The sequence below is a fragment of the Alnus glutinosa genome, chromosome 10 (genome assembly GCF_958979055.1).
Source record: "Alnus glutinosa chromosome 10, dhAlnGlut1.1, whole genome shotgun sequence".
NCBI classification, from domain to species: Eukaryota; Viridiplantae; Streptophyta; class Magnoliopsida; order Fagales; family Betulaceae; genus Alnus; species Alnus glutinosa.
In genome coordinates, this window is record NC_084895.1 from 6,448,735 (window position 1) to 6,464,850 (window position 16,116).

The 16,116-nt window shown below is 34.0% G+C and overlaps 1 protein-coding gene across 1 annotated transcript; it reads right to left on the bottom strand.

Moving 5' to 3' along the window:
* Positions 1-3,807: 3,807 nt before the first annotated feature.
* LOC133879514 (rust resistance kinase Lr10-like) lies at positions 3,808-5,062 on the bottom strand. Its single transcript, XM_062318086.1, has one exon. It carries the CDS (start codon positions 5,042-5,044, stop codon positions 3,950-3,952), a length of 1,095 nt encoding a protein of 364 aa, XP_062174070.1. The 5' UTR covers positions 5,045-5,062; the 3' UTR covers positions 3,808-3,949.
* Between the last annotated feature and the right edge of the window lie 11,054 nt (positions 5,063-16,116).

Below are 16,116 nucleotides of genomic sequence, written 5' to 3' on the forward strand. Positions count from 1 at the left end.
ATCAACCTATTTAAATACAATCGATTGAAAAACTCCAAAACTATCAAACCTTAACTCCATAATAATCAAATCAATCCACAAAATTATAAGATTTATATATCTTGGGGATTTTCCTCAAAAACCCATTAAAATCGCCTTTGATTCCCGCCAGAAATCGCTATGAAGAACCGGGTCACATGGGTACGAGTCACGGGTTGCTCGGGTTTCACGGCTGCATCGGGTTCTCGGGTTTTCTAGGCTCACGGGTCGTAAGTTCAAGCTCCTGGATTCCACCGGAGCTCCTCAATCGCCGAATTTCAGTCCTAGCCACCGATCATGGAGGATCGGGTCCTCACGGGTACAGCGGGTTACACACACGGGTCTGGCGGTTACTCGGGTCTCCGAGTCTCTTCAGGTTGCGGCCTCGCCGAAAATCCATCGGGTTCCGCCGGATTTCGAATCGGGGCGCCGGTCATGGAGGATCGGACCTCCCCTAGGTTGTGGGTACTCCGGTTCTCCCCCCTCCCGATCTCATCTCTCGGTCTCTCCCTCTGAAACTCTCTCTCCGATCTCTTTTCTCTCTCTGTGGGTCGCTCGGGCAGAAGAATGAAGAAGAAGAAATGAAGAAGAAAGAACAAGAAGCCCAAGAACTCCAATGGCCGATTTGAGAACAGCTAATCTCCAAGAACATTTCCCTGCATAATCCTTTTGATAATTCTTTTGATACACATACAATCTTTCCCTGATAGCTAAACTAACTATGAGCCTAACTATTATTATTCAGCCCAACTAACTATTCAATTATAAACTCAAGCCCAAAGGCCCTAACCCAATATCCCTTACATTTAAACCCAAGCCCACAGGTTCTAACATAATATCCCTTACAGAAAGAGAGACCGAGAGAGAGGGAGAGAAACAGAGAGCTTGAGAGAAGAGGCGTGCGGTGGGCTAGCCACCGTTTGTGGCGGACGACGGCGCCGGGGCGGGTGGGTCACGATTCAACGCCAGTGAGGCAAAAATCTTGGAGTTCTGGCATTTTCTCGGTAGCCAAGCAGTAGAAAATCCATTTTTTTTTGGGTAAGTATAATTTTTAGGCTTGATTTCTTGATTTTTGTTTTGATTTGGGTTGTTTTGTGAAGATTTTCGTTATTCCCACTTATTCCGGTTCTATAATGGCAAAAATCAACCACCAAAACAGGTATATATTTTGTTTTATGCTTTCATTTTTTTTTTTTTCCAATTTTTCCTGGTAACCAATCAGAGATTAACGTGTTTTGTTTCTGAACTATACTTTATTTTCATACGTATTCGTCAGTACCATAATGGATTTTCTTGTTTCTTGGAATTTTCTCTGAGTTGGAATTGATCTTCCAGCAATTGAAGTCCGATTTGAGCACCTAAACGTTGAAGCAGAAGTTCATGTAAGGAGGCAGAGCCTTGCCTTCCTTCTTTAACTTCATTATAAACATCCTAGAGGTAACCATCTGCAAAATATACAACATAAGTTAGTGATAAATTTTATTGATTTCTTGAAATGAGAAAATACGCTCAGCTGTTATCTTGAATTGGATTCTGAATTTCTGGGAAATCTGTATCAAATTTCTAATTTGATGGATATTAAAGGCGACAAGCCAATTTTCCATAGAGTTCTGTACTTGGAAAATAGTTATTAGGATTTAAGAAGGATTTAAAATGAGATTGTACATGCATTTGCATGGTTGGGCATTTTATATGCCTATGGATTTGCCCATAGAGATGGATCTGACATAATGTGAGTTGTTTGTTAGTAATTCATCTCTAAGTGAATGTAATCACATCTGGTTTTAAGCTGAAACATAATTATTACACAGTCAAACTTCAATGGCTGTTCTTTACATATCTTTAACTAGAACTTATCTGTGTACTTCATTTTTACCCAAATACTACAACAGGATATTTGAAATCGACAGTTTTGACTGTTAAGTTGGATATGCAGTTTAATGGTAGCTTCATGTTTTGGAACTGGATAGCTAGCTATTACTCTTGCAGTGGTGATCATGGTTCATTCACTCAGAATTAATATTTTGTCTTTGCAGATGTATGAAATGTAATGGCAAGGGAAAGATATATGCTCTGCCTATAAAGGTCAATGTTTTGTATTCATTTATATAGTCATCATAGGTTTCGGTATACAATCTCAGAATATTTGTCTTCCGTAATTTTATTGAGTTCTATGGCGGCATCTGGTAAATCGAAGCTCATAGATGGAGAGACATGCATTTTTATAACTACGTGGAGAATTTGTCTGTTGATAACTGAACTTAATTAGTTGCTCATTCTTTACAAGGTCTTTTGCTGTATTAGATCAGACAATAGTTTAGTCTTATTTGGACTTGCTCAGTGTAACAATGAGACATGCATAAAGAAAAAAACTTGGATTGATTTTACCTGTTTCATGTTTCAAAGTAATAATTTCATTTCATTCCACAAACAAAAGGGGAAAAGAAGAACAAACAAGTTGTGCTTTTCCAAAGAAATAATTGATTGTAAATACAATATTGGTGGACCAAATTACATACGTACACCTTCAGATGAGTTGTGCTTTTTTGAGTATATCTTAAGTTGCTCTTTGTGGTCATCAATTAGTTTGATTTGTTGTTTACTTATGATAATTTGCTCAACAGTGTTTTTTTTTAGTGACCTCAGAATAACATGAGGAGTCTGACCAACAAATTATCCTTACAAACATATGCTAACAAATCTGAAAGAAATAAACTTTAAGCGCAATGTATTTGCATAAATGCAATCATCAACTTCTAAAGCACTAGTTTTCAAATTCAACAATTTATTTTGTCGTAACTAAATTTACATTAGAAAATATGAATGGGCATGAGAGAGATGCCAAAACTTAAAAAAAATTCCACCAAACCAGGGCAGTTCAAAGTAGAGGTTTTAACCAAAGAAAATTACCAACAAAAGCATATATTTATACAAATACAATAGACTCTAATTAATAAAATAGTATGAATGGTTAATAAATAAGAATATAAACAACCCTTGAACTTTGGGGCTATCTACACTGAATGCTATGTATCTACATAGTGTAATATGACTTACACAAATTTAATGTTTAGCAACATTAATCATAAATATGTGAGGTAATTTAATATGTCAAGGTATTTTTTTCTTCTTTTTTTATGGTTCCAATTCTTGTCAAAAAGATGAAAATGATACATCTTCTATGATTTAGTTTAAAATCACATTTTTTGTTTATAAAATCACAATGTCAAACGTACTATAAGTTAAGAGTGGATTCCTATCTCTTATCGTGCAAAGCTAACCCAAATGGCAAATCTAGTAAGCTAGTGAATTCTCTGATTCAGCTTGAATTTTATCGTCCACAATTGCCAACCCGACGCAAGGCCCAAGTCCAATCTCAGTTATGGGCTATTAAGAAAATGATATCTGGCAAACTACGGGTCTTTGTTATTTATTTATTTTATTTATTTATTTTTGCCCTTTTTAGTTCTAAGGTCGTCAACTATTTGCTTATCTACAAAAGGAAAAAGAGCAAAAACGAAGACTAATGCTACTCTTCACCTTTCAAAGAAATAGTTGCTCAAATTGTTTGTTGGCTTCCACATTCAAAAAATAAATTTCATGAATGTCAACAATATCATCTCCAAATGACAAGGATTGATCTAATTCAATATGCCAAATGTACAAAGCAGAGGATTATTAGTAGAGAATGAAGAATAACAACATATCTTCTCAAACTTCAAACTCAAATTCATTTTTCAAGTATGAGAAAATGAAATTGAACATAAAAAACTTATATAATAAGGAGAGTTATCTTAAATCAAACAAACTCTTTATTTATTACACAGAAATAGTGAGCATCTTTGTGCTATCAAATATATATGAGAAAACTAATTTCTCCTTGAACATGGATATAATAAATCAAAATACTCATAGATAAATTAATTTGCATTTAAAATTGAGATGATTGACTTGATTCATTTGATTGATTCGAATTCTCTCCACCACCTATTACGGTTTCGTCTAGTGCTGAAAGGAAAGGCTTGGAAGGCATTTGTAAGCATTCAACTTCTCCTTCAAGCATTTGAACAACTTTGTTCATTGAAGGGCGATCATTAGGCTTCATCTGTATACACCATAATGCAACAATGATCATCTTCTTCCCTATTTTTTTTTCCTTTTCTGTGGCTTCTTCCAATATTTCTACGTCGTTTCCATTTTGCAATTGGTCATAAACCCAAGTAGGGAAGTATATTTGGCTTGAGTGCTCTGCAACTGCATTTATGTTCCTTCTTCTACCGGCCATTTCCATCAATAACATTCCAAAACTATAAACATCAGCTTTGTATGAGACACCTCCAATATTTTTGTAGAATAACTCCGGAGCCATGTATCCTAATGTCCCTCTTGCAGCAGTCAAATAAACAATGCTGTCATTTACTGGATATAATTTTGCTAGTCCAAAGTCAGAAATCTTGGGAGTAAAATTTTCATCAAGAAGAATGTTGTGAGGCTTGATATCAAAATGTAAAATTTGCATCTCACATCCTTGATGTAAATATTCAATCCCACGAGCCACTCCTAGAGCTATATCATACATTTGATCATAGCTTAGGAGCGTGCATACTTCTGGCGAAAATATGTATTTATTTAGGGAACCTTTAGGCATTAACTCATATACAAGAGCCTGTTTCGATCCTTCAACGCAAAAACCAATGAGTTGCACTACATTAACATGGTGAATCCTTCCAATGGTTGCAACTTCGCTTATAAAATCTTGTCCGTTAGCTTTGGACTTACCTAACACCTTTATAGCCACAAGACGACCACTTCGAAGTGTTCCTTTAAATACAGTGCCATAACCTCCTTCACCCAATTTCTCCTTGAAACTTTTGGTAATCTTCTTAATTTCAGAATAAGAGTACCTTATTGGCATGAGGTTATTGTGACTTTGTAGAAATTCTTCAACAACACCATACATGGATAAATGCCTCCTTTTCCATTTATATACCAAGAATGCAATCACAAATGGAATTCCCAATATCATTTTTGGTGCTTCGAATATTACTCCTATGGAAGAACATCACCAAAGCATGGATTGTAAGCCAACATGTTATTGAATTAATGCTGTAAATATATATTTTATTTTAGAATAGATCCTAGTAATTAAGTACAATACTTGTTATCTTTTTTCAGGTAATAATTCATGCATATTTTCATTTTGGCCGCATGTTAATTAATTCAGGCTAAACAGTGTAGAGAATGATCTTCGAAAAAAGAAAAATTAATTAATTAATAAAATTGCATAAACATATGTGACATAAGGCCATGCTTGAGAAGAAATAAAAGCAACAGTATAAACCTCTTGCTTCATCATCGAGGACAATCAATATTCCATTTCTTTACTAAATTTACCAAATTGCCCATAGGGAATTTATCTTGCAAATAAATTTTTAAGATTGAAGCCTCACCTGCGTCATATATCACGTATAGTGTTGCTGGTAGTCGGACTTGTAGTAGATGATCATTTAATGCTGTATTGACAAACAAAAGAATAACATAGAATTAAAACTCAGCATTTGTCGTATTTTTTTTATGTAAACATCCGTAATAACATCACATTGCAATCTGCAAGGAATGATTTGTTTATAAAAAAAGAAAAAAAAATTAATCAAAATAAAAATGGATAGATATATAGGTTCTTACCGAGCGCTGGTGCTAGTAGTATTCTCACAATATCTACAACATGAAAAAAAAAAAATCATAAATAAATTCATTAATTAATAAAAAAGGTGATTTGAATAATTTTAAAAGTCTATAAATACAAATAACTCTATAAACCTCTAGACTTGAGCTATCTTAGAATTAGATCGTATTGAATTCTCATGGTAGAAAACTTACCTAGAATTATATCGGAAATCTTGCCAAGGATTCCAAGTTTGCCTAAGAAAATTAAGAACAACGTTGGCATTTAGAAGCATGAATGGTTAGCGATGAGAAAAGAAAGAAACAGAAAATTAATGGTAAACATGTAAAAAATTTAATTAGAAATTGCAAGTGCGTTGTCTTTATTTTCTAGCATGCTTTCTTTTATATACGCACCACCTCGTTCGCTCCAATAAAGGTCAAAACCCTGTAGCAATTCATTGTGGAAGTCTGTACATGAAATATTTCTCAAGTCATCATCATAATAACGATATGACCCGGATATGAAAGATATTTGCTCTACTTGGCACAAGTCCCCCAACTCCATTGCAACTCCATAATACTGATCATACTGGAATAGAGCATATGTATACCTCTTGGAATTAGAATACACTCCATCCTCAATGCAAGCAGAAATGTTTAGATGATACCGAGAATTCACTGGCTTTTCACATTTCACCAAAATCATACATGACGAATAAAATATTTGATATGGATCCTCTGAACTGAAATTAGTGTAGTCTAGAGAATAACGAGGGACGAAGGAGTAGTACTCATTAGCGTTGAGTCCAATACCTGGGTCTACAACTTTGATTGTATAGTCGGTGTAATTGATTTGTCGTACGTAGTATCTTTCATCATATAAGTGTAACACTAATGTTTGGTTGTTCTCACATGAAAGATTATACCTTTGATTACCGCAGTTTTTTGGATCGCTCATTAATCGAAACGAATAGCTTATATTATGGATAGAACCGCAGGAAGAAGGAGAACAGTGATGATCATGGCTATCCTCAGCGGTAGTAGTATTGCAAGTTTGATGAAGGAGGACAACAACTACAATAAGGGCTGTCAGTCCCATTCCTCTTGCCATGGAGATCTGGAGAGAGAGAGAGAGAGAGAGAGAGAGAGAGAGAGAGAGAGAGAGAGAGAGAGAGAGAGAGAGAGAGAGAGAGAGAGAGAGAGAGAGCTTCCACATTAATCCAGAGCAAAGCCTATATATAGACAAAGTAAATAAATAATTTAGATTTATAAGGAGTAAGCACCTACGTCATATATTGAAAAATAGTCTTTTTATGAAGTATTTAAGACGCAGATCAGAACCATTGCTGATGGATATTTGCATAGAAATGGTAATCTCATACTTGTTCTTATTTGTGGCTTTCGTCATAGACCTTGGAGATGGCCCAAGCATCCGATTTCCCTTCCGACTTAACCACCAGCCAGACGACTGTGGATATTCTGGGTTTAATCTCTCCTGCACTGATACGAATCTAACCGTGCTCGAGCTGCCGATTTCAGTGAAGCTCTTTGTCAAACAGATTGACTACAAATCTCAGATAATTCAGTTATATGATCCACATCATTGCTTCCCAAGGCCTCAGCTTCAGTGGCTCAATTTGTCTGATTCCTCTCCTTTCCGATTCAAAGTAAATTCCCCTGATGACGTCTCCGACTATGCCTTATTCAATTGTTCCCCAAGATGAGAAGAAATGGATTACCCTCTGATCTCTTGTCTTAGTGGCCCTACCTACCAATATATATTCTGCTGCAGGGCATCTGTAAAAGAGTAATGTATTTCTGAATATCAGCTCAATAATATCCCTTTCTTTATGCATAACAGAAATATTAAAAATCATGACAAATTCACATTAATTAATGGCCAACAAAGACAACGAGGTATGTGGGAATCAATTATTGTTATTTATTATTATTTTTTTAAGTGCCTTTAAATGCTCTTGAACAGAGGCAAGATGTAGTTAGTAGTGTATGATTGAGGATGGCATTTGTAAAAGGGTAGATTGTGATGTACGTGACTGGGGAGTGGGGATAGTACTTTACTAAGAAAGATGAGAGACTAGGGGGCAAACTTGTGGACCGGGAGTCATTACTTTGGGTTGACGTTGAATGAATGCGTACCAACGTAATTCAATTCTCTTGTCTTTCCCAAACCTATCGAACTACAAATTTTCCTGCTTTCACATCACATGCATTCCCTAAATCGCCTTGGAAATTTCTTTAATTTGGTAGCCAAAGTGTATGATTGCCGAGGGGCAACGATGAAGGGTTGATTGTTATGTCCATGACTCGGACACCTTAACGAAAAAGATATATAGACAAAGAAAGTGTCAATGATGACCCAGAAAGGACTGGAATGGAGAAGGATTGGAGCAATTATTTTTGGAGATTGGAGCAATTATTTTTACTTATATAAATGGTCCAAATTGACGTGCGATTGACTCTCCCAAAAAAAAAAAAAAAAAAAAAAAAAGACAATTGTGGTAGTCAACATTTGATGGTCTTCAAAGATTAAAGCATAAACGTTTTGGAAGGCTATCAAATGTTGTAACTTGAATGCTTCACAATCTTCCATTTGATTGGCAATAATAATCGAAACAAATGTGACTCATTTTTAATTTTTAAACTATGAGCTCCGTATGATCTTCTCTAACACGCTATCACACAAGGGAAAATACCTCTACAACACACTATCGCATAGCATATAGGCTTAAATGTCTTTATAAATTATATGTTTTTAGAGAAATGTTAGAAGTATTAAATTTTTTTCCAAGAGATAGGTACTAAGATGATGTGGAACTTATTCATTGGTACCCGTAACATTTCTTTTTATTAATTGTTTTGATCATCTCCAATGAATAAGCTCTATATCAATTAGTAAGACTCATTTTGTAAAAGTTTAAGTATCTATAGCATTTCTTATGTCTTTATCTCAACTAGTCCACTAGAGACAAAAACAAAAAGTGCAATGTGGAAAGTTAGAAACTAAAGTCTAAAGTCTTTAGCATAAATGTCTCCTAATCGATGTAGTCTTTTCTTTCCTTGTTGTATTCTTAGTCGAGTCTTCTTTATATTATCTTTAGTTTGAACTAGATGCCATCCTCCAGTCCACTAGTCAACTAGAGACATAGAAAAACAAAAGGTTCTCAGTAGAAAATTAGAAACTTAGAAACTGGGAGCTTGTTTGGGTCTCCTATTATTTGCAACTACTTTTATTTATTTTTAGAAATTATGTTTGGCAACTTTTTACACAACTCAAAAAAAAAACAAAAAACAAAAACAAAACAAAACAAAGAAAAAGAAAAAGAAAAGGCAATATATATATATATATATACACACACACAGAAGAGGTCAAGGGTTGTAACGGACTATTCCCTCAATCCGTCTTTGAACGTGACAATATGCTAGGCTTCTTAGAATTATATTTATGAATACAAAGCACGTTTTTTAAATTATCACGAGATAATTTTTTCAAGAGATCTTCAGATTCTTTTAATTTATTATGAAGTGTATCAATAGTGTTAAACAACATGGTATTTACAGATTTCAAAGAGTCAATCAAAACATGTGATTCAGAAAATTGAATAATTAAAGACTCTTTTTCTTGCTTAACTTTTTTGAGCTCTTTATTAGAATTTTTGAAATTTTTACTCAATTTAAGAAAATCCTTAAAGAGCTCATCGTCAGAATTCTCTTCAAATAGTTGAGAAAAATTCATGATAAAAGGAGTCAACAAAAATATAGATCACACTCAAAAAATTAATCCAAACACGAGTATATCTGCTTTGATACCAATTGAAAAATAAATAGACTCCTAATTAACGTGTGTGTGTGTGTGATCAATTGTGCAATAAAAAATTTAAATGTGAAATTTAAAAGAAGACATTTTTTATCAACAAAGTGGAAACTCAATTAAAAGAAAAATTACTCCAGGGTAGCCAAACCTAGAATATCCACTATTCAAAAGATAAAGCTAGTTACAAGACAGTCGTACTCACATACCCCTGATGCAGTAGTCGTTACCTTGAACTCTGACACGTACCTATACGTGAACGACACTCAACTAGGTCTCCTACTTGAAGGGGTCTTCAATCGAATCCTTTAGCTTATGGCTCCTCTTTAAACTAGATTTTACTAGTTAATCAAATCACATAATAAGCACCCTAAGAGAGCTAGCAAATATATATGCTTCTGCCTAAACACCATCTCTTAGTATACAGGAATTCAATACTGAATTCATTAAAAAATACAATCCTAGAGACCTCTATTTATAGGCTTTAGAAAACCTAGCTAGTACAATACTGATTCGGATTTCTCTAGGCAGCGTTCGGACATAGGCAAAGGGCGTCAGGATGGCAAGTAGCAACCAACTTCCATAACACGCTTCACACATTTCTTCATTAAACTTCAGTCTTCGCGTCCAGACAGTATTGCCCTAGCGTCTGGACAGTTGCATGTTGTCTTCACTAAGCGTGTGATGTGCTGTTCAAAATCTTCTCGAACACTGAATAGCGTCCTGACTGTGTTACCTTATCGTCCAAATGGTTGGATGCTGTCTATGCTGAGCTATTCAGAATCTTCTCGAACACTGATGGGTGTCCAGATGTTTATATGGGCCATCAGGGATGGTCAACTAGGGAACCGATTTTGCTGAGGCGTAAATTGTGCAGAATCTTCCTAGACTCCGAAAATTGAATTCTAGATGCTTGTGACATTGATATTGTCATATTAAGGCTCTTTCTATATAGGAGAAATAATCTTTGAATATTCTGAAGACTATAAATAATTACAACTTCTTTGTTTCAGCAGCACACTTACAATATAATGATTTTGTCAACAGAATGTAGCAAAAAAACTAACAAATACCAAAATTCGAAACCTTCGACAGTAGACCCAGGCTACCAACAAACTCTAATGTTCATGGTAATGGATTTCCACAAATGTATGAGCAAGAATGAAAAGTTTAAATTTGGAAAACGATTTACGATTTTAAATCGTTTTTCAAAAATTAAAGAAGCTTTTACGGTCAAACTGAAAATAATTTCTGTTGACTATTATTTTCGCCCCCACCAAACACCGTAAAAATGCCGAAAACATTTTCTCGAAAGCATTTCAGCCGAAACAAACGGAGCATTACATCGAATTCGTACTTCAATATCTAAACTATGACTCCATATAACTTAGACCAATAAACTACCAAAATGTTTGGAAACATTGATGTACTAGACTTAAGTCTCCTAGGCACCTGATAAGACTGAAGTATCCAATTATTATGAAACTCGATTTCATGCATGTATTAAGTAGTTTTATTATCTCCATCTTCTCAATCCTTTTGTATATTTTTTGATTAGGACTCATTAAATTATTTATTAATTTGCATGGCTTTTCTATTACTAATTGTACCCTAAGGCTCCATTTTGATTACTTGAAAATGAGATAAAACACAAATTGGCATTGAATTTGGATAAATGAAGAAGACATGCTCTACTAAATTGGATTTTTTGTGCAGGTTTTTGAAAAGATCATTTGAATTGTCTTGCAAAGGTTGCACTTTTTTTTTTTCTTTTTTTTTTTCAATTGTCAATTTCTTAAGGTTGTCATATAATCTAAGAATGAATTTGTTTCTAGCTAGTCACACCATTTATTTCCGAAGCACATCGACACAATGTATATGCTGCTGCAGAGTATTCGTAAAACACTAATATATATTTCAGAATATCAGCTCAATAATATCCCTTTCTTTAAGCATAATAGAAATATTAAAAATCATGACAAATTCACGTTAATGGCCTACAAAGACAACGAGGTATGTGGGAATTCCCAATATTTTTTTTTTTAAGTGCCTATAAATACTCTTGAACAGAGGAGGACAATGGCAAAAGGGTAGATTAATTGTGATGTTCATGACTAGGGAGGCGAAACACTTTAATAAGAAAGATCAGATCAGAGGGGGCAAACTTGTGAACTCGGAGTCATTTTGGGTTGACGTTGAAGGAATGCGTACCAACGTAATTCAATTCTCTTGTCTTTTCCAATCTTATCTAACTGCAAATTTTCCTGCTTTCACACACATTACATGCATTCCCTGTGGAATTTTTTTTTTGTAATCCAAAGTGTATGATGGACAAAGCTTTGATCGTTATTTCCACATTCAATAATTATAGCTAGCTACCCGCTTTGTCTGAAGCACATGGATGCATCAATTATAGCTACCAACTTTGTCCGAAGCACACAGACACATTAACTATATTATTTCTGTCACATTAGTTATATATAGCTACAAACTTTGTCTGAAGCACAACGACACATTAATTATATCACTTTTGTCACAATAATTATACCACTGATTCACGATATTTGTAAAAGACTAATGTTGCAATGACTATCCATCTTTGATCTTTTCGTTAAAAGGTGATCTTATAGTCAACTTTTGAATTTTGACGGTCTGGTCTTTTATCACACTAAGAGCACTCCCAATGGATTATTTATTTGCAACTTTAAGCTAGAATAGATAATAAAAGTGTTAAAAAGAGACTCCATCAGCTTATGTATTCCAACTCTATAATAGATTTTCCTTAATTCCATAAATAGTGGAACTCTACATGTAGAGTTATACTATTCACTTATCTATTTTTTTTATTCTTTATCTCCACTTTTTTAGCTTTGTTTTTTTCCTTTTTCCCTCCACCACTCCACGTTCTTCTTTTTTTTTTTCTTCCTTTATAGTGGAGATTTAAGAGAAAGTGTGCAAAGTAGTGGAGTTATAAAGCGGGACCCACATGAAAAAAAATACTATAATGAAATAAATAAATTAAAAATAATAAAAAAATAATATAGAGTTAAGAATAGATAATCGGATGTATAGTGCATTTAAAATTCATTAGCTAAACTAGATAAAATAGATTTTGATTAGTTATTATAGATTGAAAAATACATAAACCATTGGGAATGCTCTAATGGCCCGACCAACGAAGACAGCGATGTATATATGCTTTAAATGCTTTTGGAGCATTCAATATAAATATGATTATTATATTGAATATCTCCAACAACCCCGCTTTTAGGAAAAAAAAAAAAACATAAAAAAATATATATGATGGTCTTCAAAGATCAAAGCATAAAATAATTTTCGAAATGCATTATTCAGCAATAGTTTTTCATTGGAAAACCTTGACAGTATGTCATTTTTCTTTTCTTTTTTTTTTCCCTCTAAAAACAGTTTTTGAAAATTATTTTCTAAAAACATCGTCTAAATAAATCTTTTGCTCTTATTTTGGAGGGCTATCAAATGTTGTAACTTGTACTGTGAGTGCTTCAGAATCTCCTTTACATTATTTGTAGTTGCAACTTAAAAGTAACAAAGGGCTTGTTTGGGTCTCTTATTATTTTCAACTATTTTTTTTTCTTTTATTTTTAGAAATTATGATTGGCAACTTTTTACACAACTCCAAAAAAAATTTATGGTTGAAAGGTTCGTTCGGCCACCCCTAAGGAGTAAGGGCCAAATTCTATGATTATTTTTTTTTTTCTTTTATTTTTTGCCTTGTAGAGCTGGCCGTAGAGGGTGGTCGAAACCATCCCTAGCCAAATGGGAGTGGCCGAACCACCCTTATTTGGTCTAAGGGCGTTTTGCCCAAAGGATGACTCGAGTCACCCCTTATTTTTTTCTTTTCAAATTTATTTATTTATTTATTCAATGTTCTTAATTCTTTTTAATATTTTTAGTTTTTTAGTTTTCTCTTTTAATTTTTTAGTTTTCTTTAAAAAAAAAAAAAATTAATGAGACATATGGATGGACATGTGCCTATTTTTTTTAATTCTTTGTAGAAAAATAAAGTTGTTAAACTTCATGGGGTCAAAGGTATTTAATTATTATTTTAATACAAAATATTTTGCTTTCGTCTCCCATTTCTCATCTCTTTGCCATTCATTAGATATTCTGTTGGGATCTTAAAAAAAAATGTGAGAGTAAGTAGGAAACTTATATTTTGTAAAAAAATAATATTTAATTTGCATATAGAATATAAAGAAAGCTATCATAGAATGTATTTGGATAGAAAATTAAAAGTAATTCGATTTTTTAAATTTATGAAAAAACCCAAAAAAAGCTATTGTGAGGGATCTTACCTGTTGTATACATAGTGAAGTCTTCTTTACATTGCCTTTCAAAGTCTTCTTTACTTTACATTTCTCCGAAGAAGGTATTGAATTGGGTGTATGATTTGAAATAGCTTAACAACAAACCTAAGCCAAGTTTTTTGAAGATTAAATTAACCAGTAAATTAAACTAGTTAATCTTCAAACTTGATTAGCATTGTAATACTAATATGCGTACGTATTTGATCCTAAAGCTTGTTTAACATAGAAAAATGGAATTAAGCTAAAACCGAAAGGGATAATAGGGTTAAAAACAATGAAGTTGAAGGACGTGGAGGTTAAAACATCTATGTAGCTCTAGATATACATAAATGGCAGAATCAAATCAAAGACAGAAAATAAGGTCACACATTACCGGCCTCTGCACAATTATGAGAATCACAGAATGTATGGTCCCCCAAAACCAATAAATTGTAAATGCTTCTTGTCGAAACTAAAAATTACAAAATGAATGACTAAATTATATGCAATTCAAATAACCCAATTGGAGGGATCTGGATCCCAAACCAATTGACTAATGTGGCTTTTGAAGCATGCCTATACAATTAGAGCGGTACATTGCTTATAATCTTTTATTACTATATCTCATTAATATATTGTCTCTGCTCTTGTCACATAAATTACAGCTATTTAATTCTGCAGTCTACAATAAGTACAATTAAGAGCGTGTGCATGACTTGAAGTTTTGGACTTAAAAGTGTAATGTTAGACAATGATTTTATTAATGCACGATGGTAATTACACTAAGATTGGATGTGTTTAGATTCAGGATTTTGTTAATTGACCATTATAAGAATGTTAAGGCTTGAGATTGTTAATGCTAATTGTGGTAACATTGGGCATAAAACTTTGATAATGATATTTTGATAGGATGAATGACATAGTAGAGGGAAGTAACTCAATAAGTAGATTGTGTGTGCCGCTTGAGGAATAAGGAAGACAATTTGATAATAGATTCTAGAATATGATCGAGGTCTATTGGAGTTAGTAAATCGTTCAAGCATTAGATTATTGGTATGGATGAAGTAATGTATTATAGAGAATTTTTGGGTGTATTAATACGAATGGACTAAAGAACTCTTGGCTAAAGGTATTGCTCATTAAGGATTTTAACTCGTATGATTTTGATATTCTAGATGATGAGAGAATGGATCACCATGACAGGAAGGATTAAGCAAATAGACATATTGGTAAAGAGTGTCATTACAAGGAGGTGAAGCATCAAAGGCCGGTGTGAGCACTTTGACCACTACTCAAATGGAACGAGATAAATGTGGACTTTGGTAACAAGATTGTTGAGAGCAGCCTCTAGAGATGACACTATTTGGTCAAAGTGATTGATTGACAAGGATTGCTCACTTCATTTCAAAGAAGGATAAGCTAGTAGTATTGTATGTCTAAAGTGTTGTACAATGGTCAAAGCATCGAATGTCGTGTGGCGGAATGTGATTTACTATTAAGATTCTGGTAGAGTGTAGGAGGTTGTATGCAGTTTAAGTTTGCAACCGCTTTTCATCTATAGACCAACAGTTAGTTTAGAAGGCTATTCGAATCATTGGAGGACATAACTGCGGGCTTTTGTATTGGACTTAAGGGAAGTTGGATTGATCAGTATCTACCACAAATTGAGATTGCTTACAATAATCCAGACGATTATTGGAATGGTTCTTTATGAGAAACTCTACAGACGGAAGTGTTAGACACCATTTTATCGAACTGATGGTTATGTCTTATGTGGAACTTATTACTAGGAAATAGGCTTAGTGGCATACCAAGTTCCTTGCCACTGGACCTAGTAGGATACATGTTGTCTAGCTCGACATTGAGGTTTAAGAATCTTATTTATATGGGGCACTATAATTAAGGTAAATCCAAATTCAAAAGGTAAAAAAAAATCTCAAATTCCTAATTAAAGCCTAATTAACCCTTAATCATGATCTGGGGCACTACACCTCCCCACATTCGCCTCCCCTCCTCCTAAAGCCTACGTGGTGTGGTTCCAGATAGTATTTGATGTATGTAAATTGTTTTTTTGGTTTGGAGGACTAGGCAACATAGGCTTTAGGGGATGAGGAGGTGGTGTAGAGTATTACTCCTACAATTAAAAGTGGCCAAGGCCGGGGTTGATTCGGTCACCTCTGAACCACACTAATATCCACCCCTTCACTAGGAGCCACACTTTCTTTCCTTCTTGTTCTTGTTCTTTTTCTTTTTTTTTTTTGTCTTTTTTTAACTATT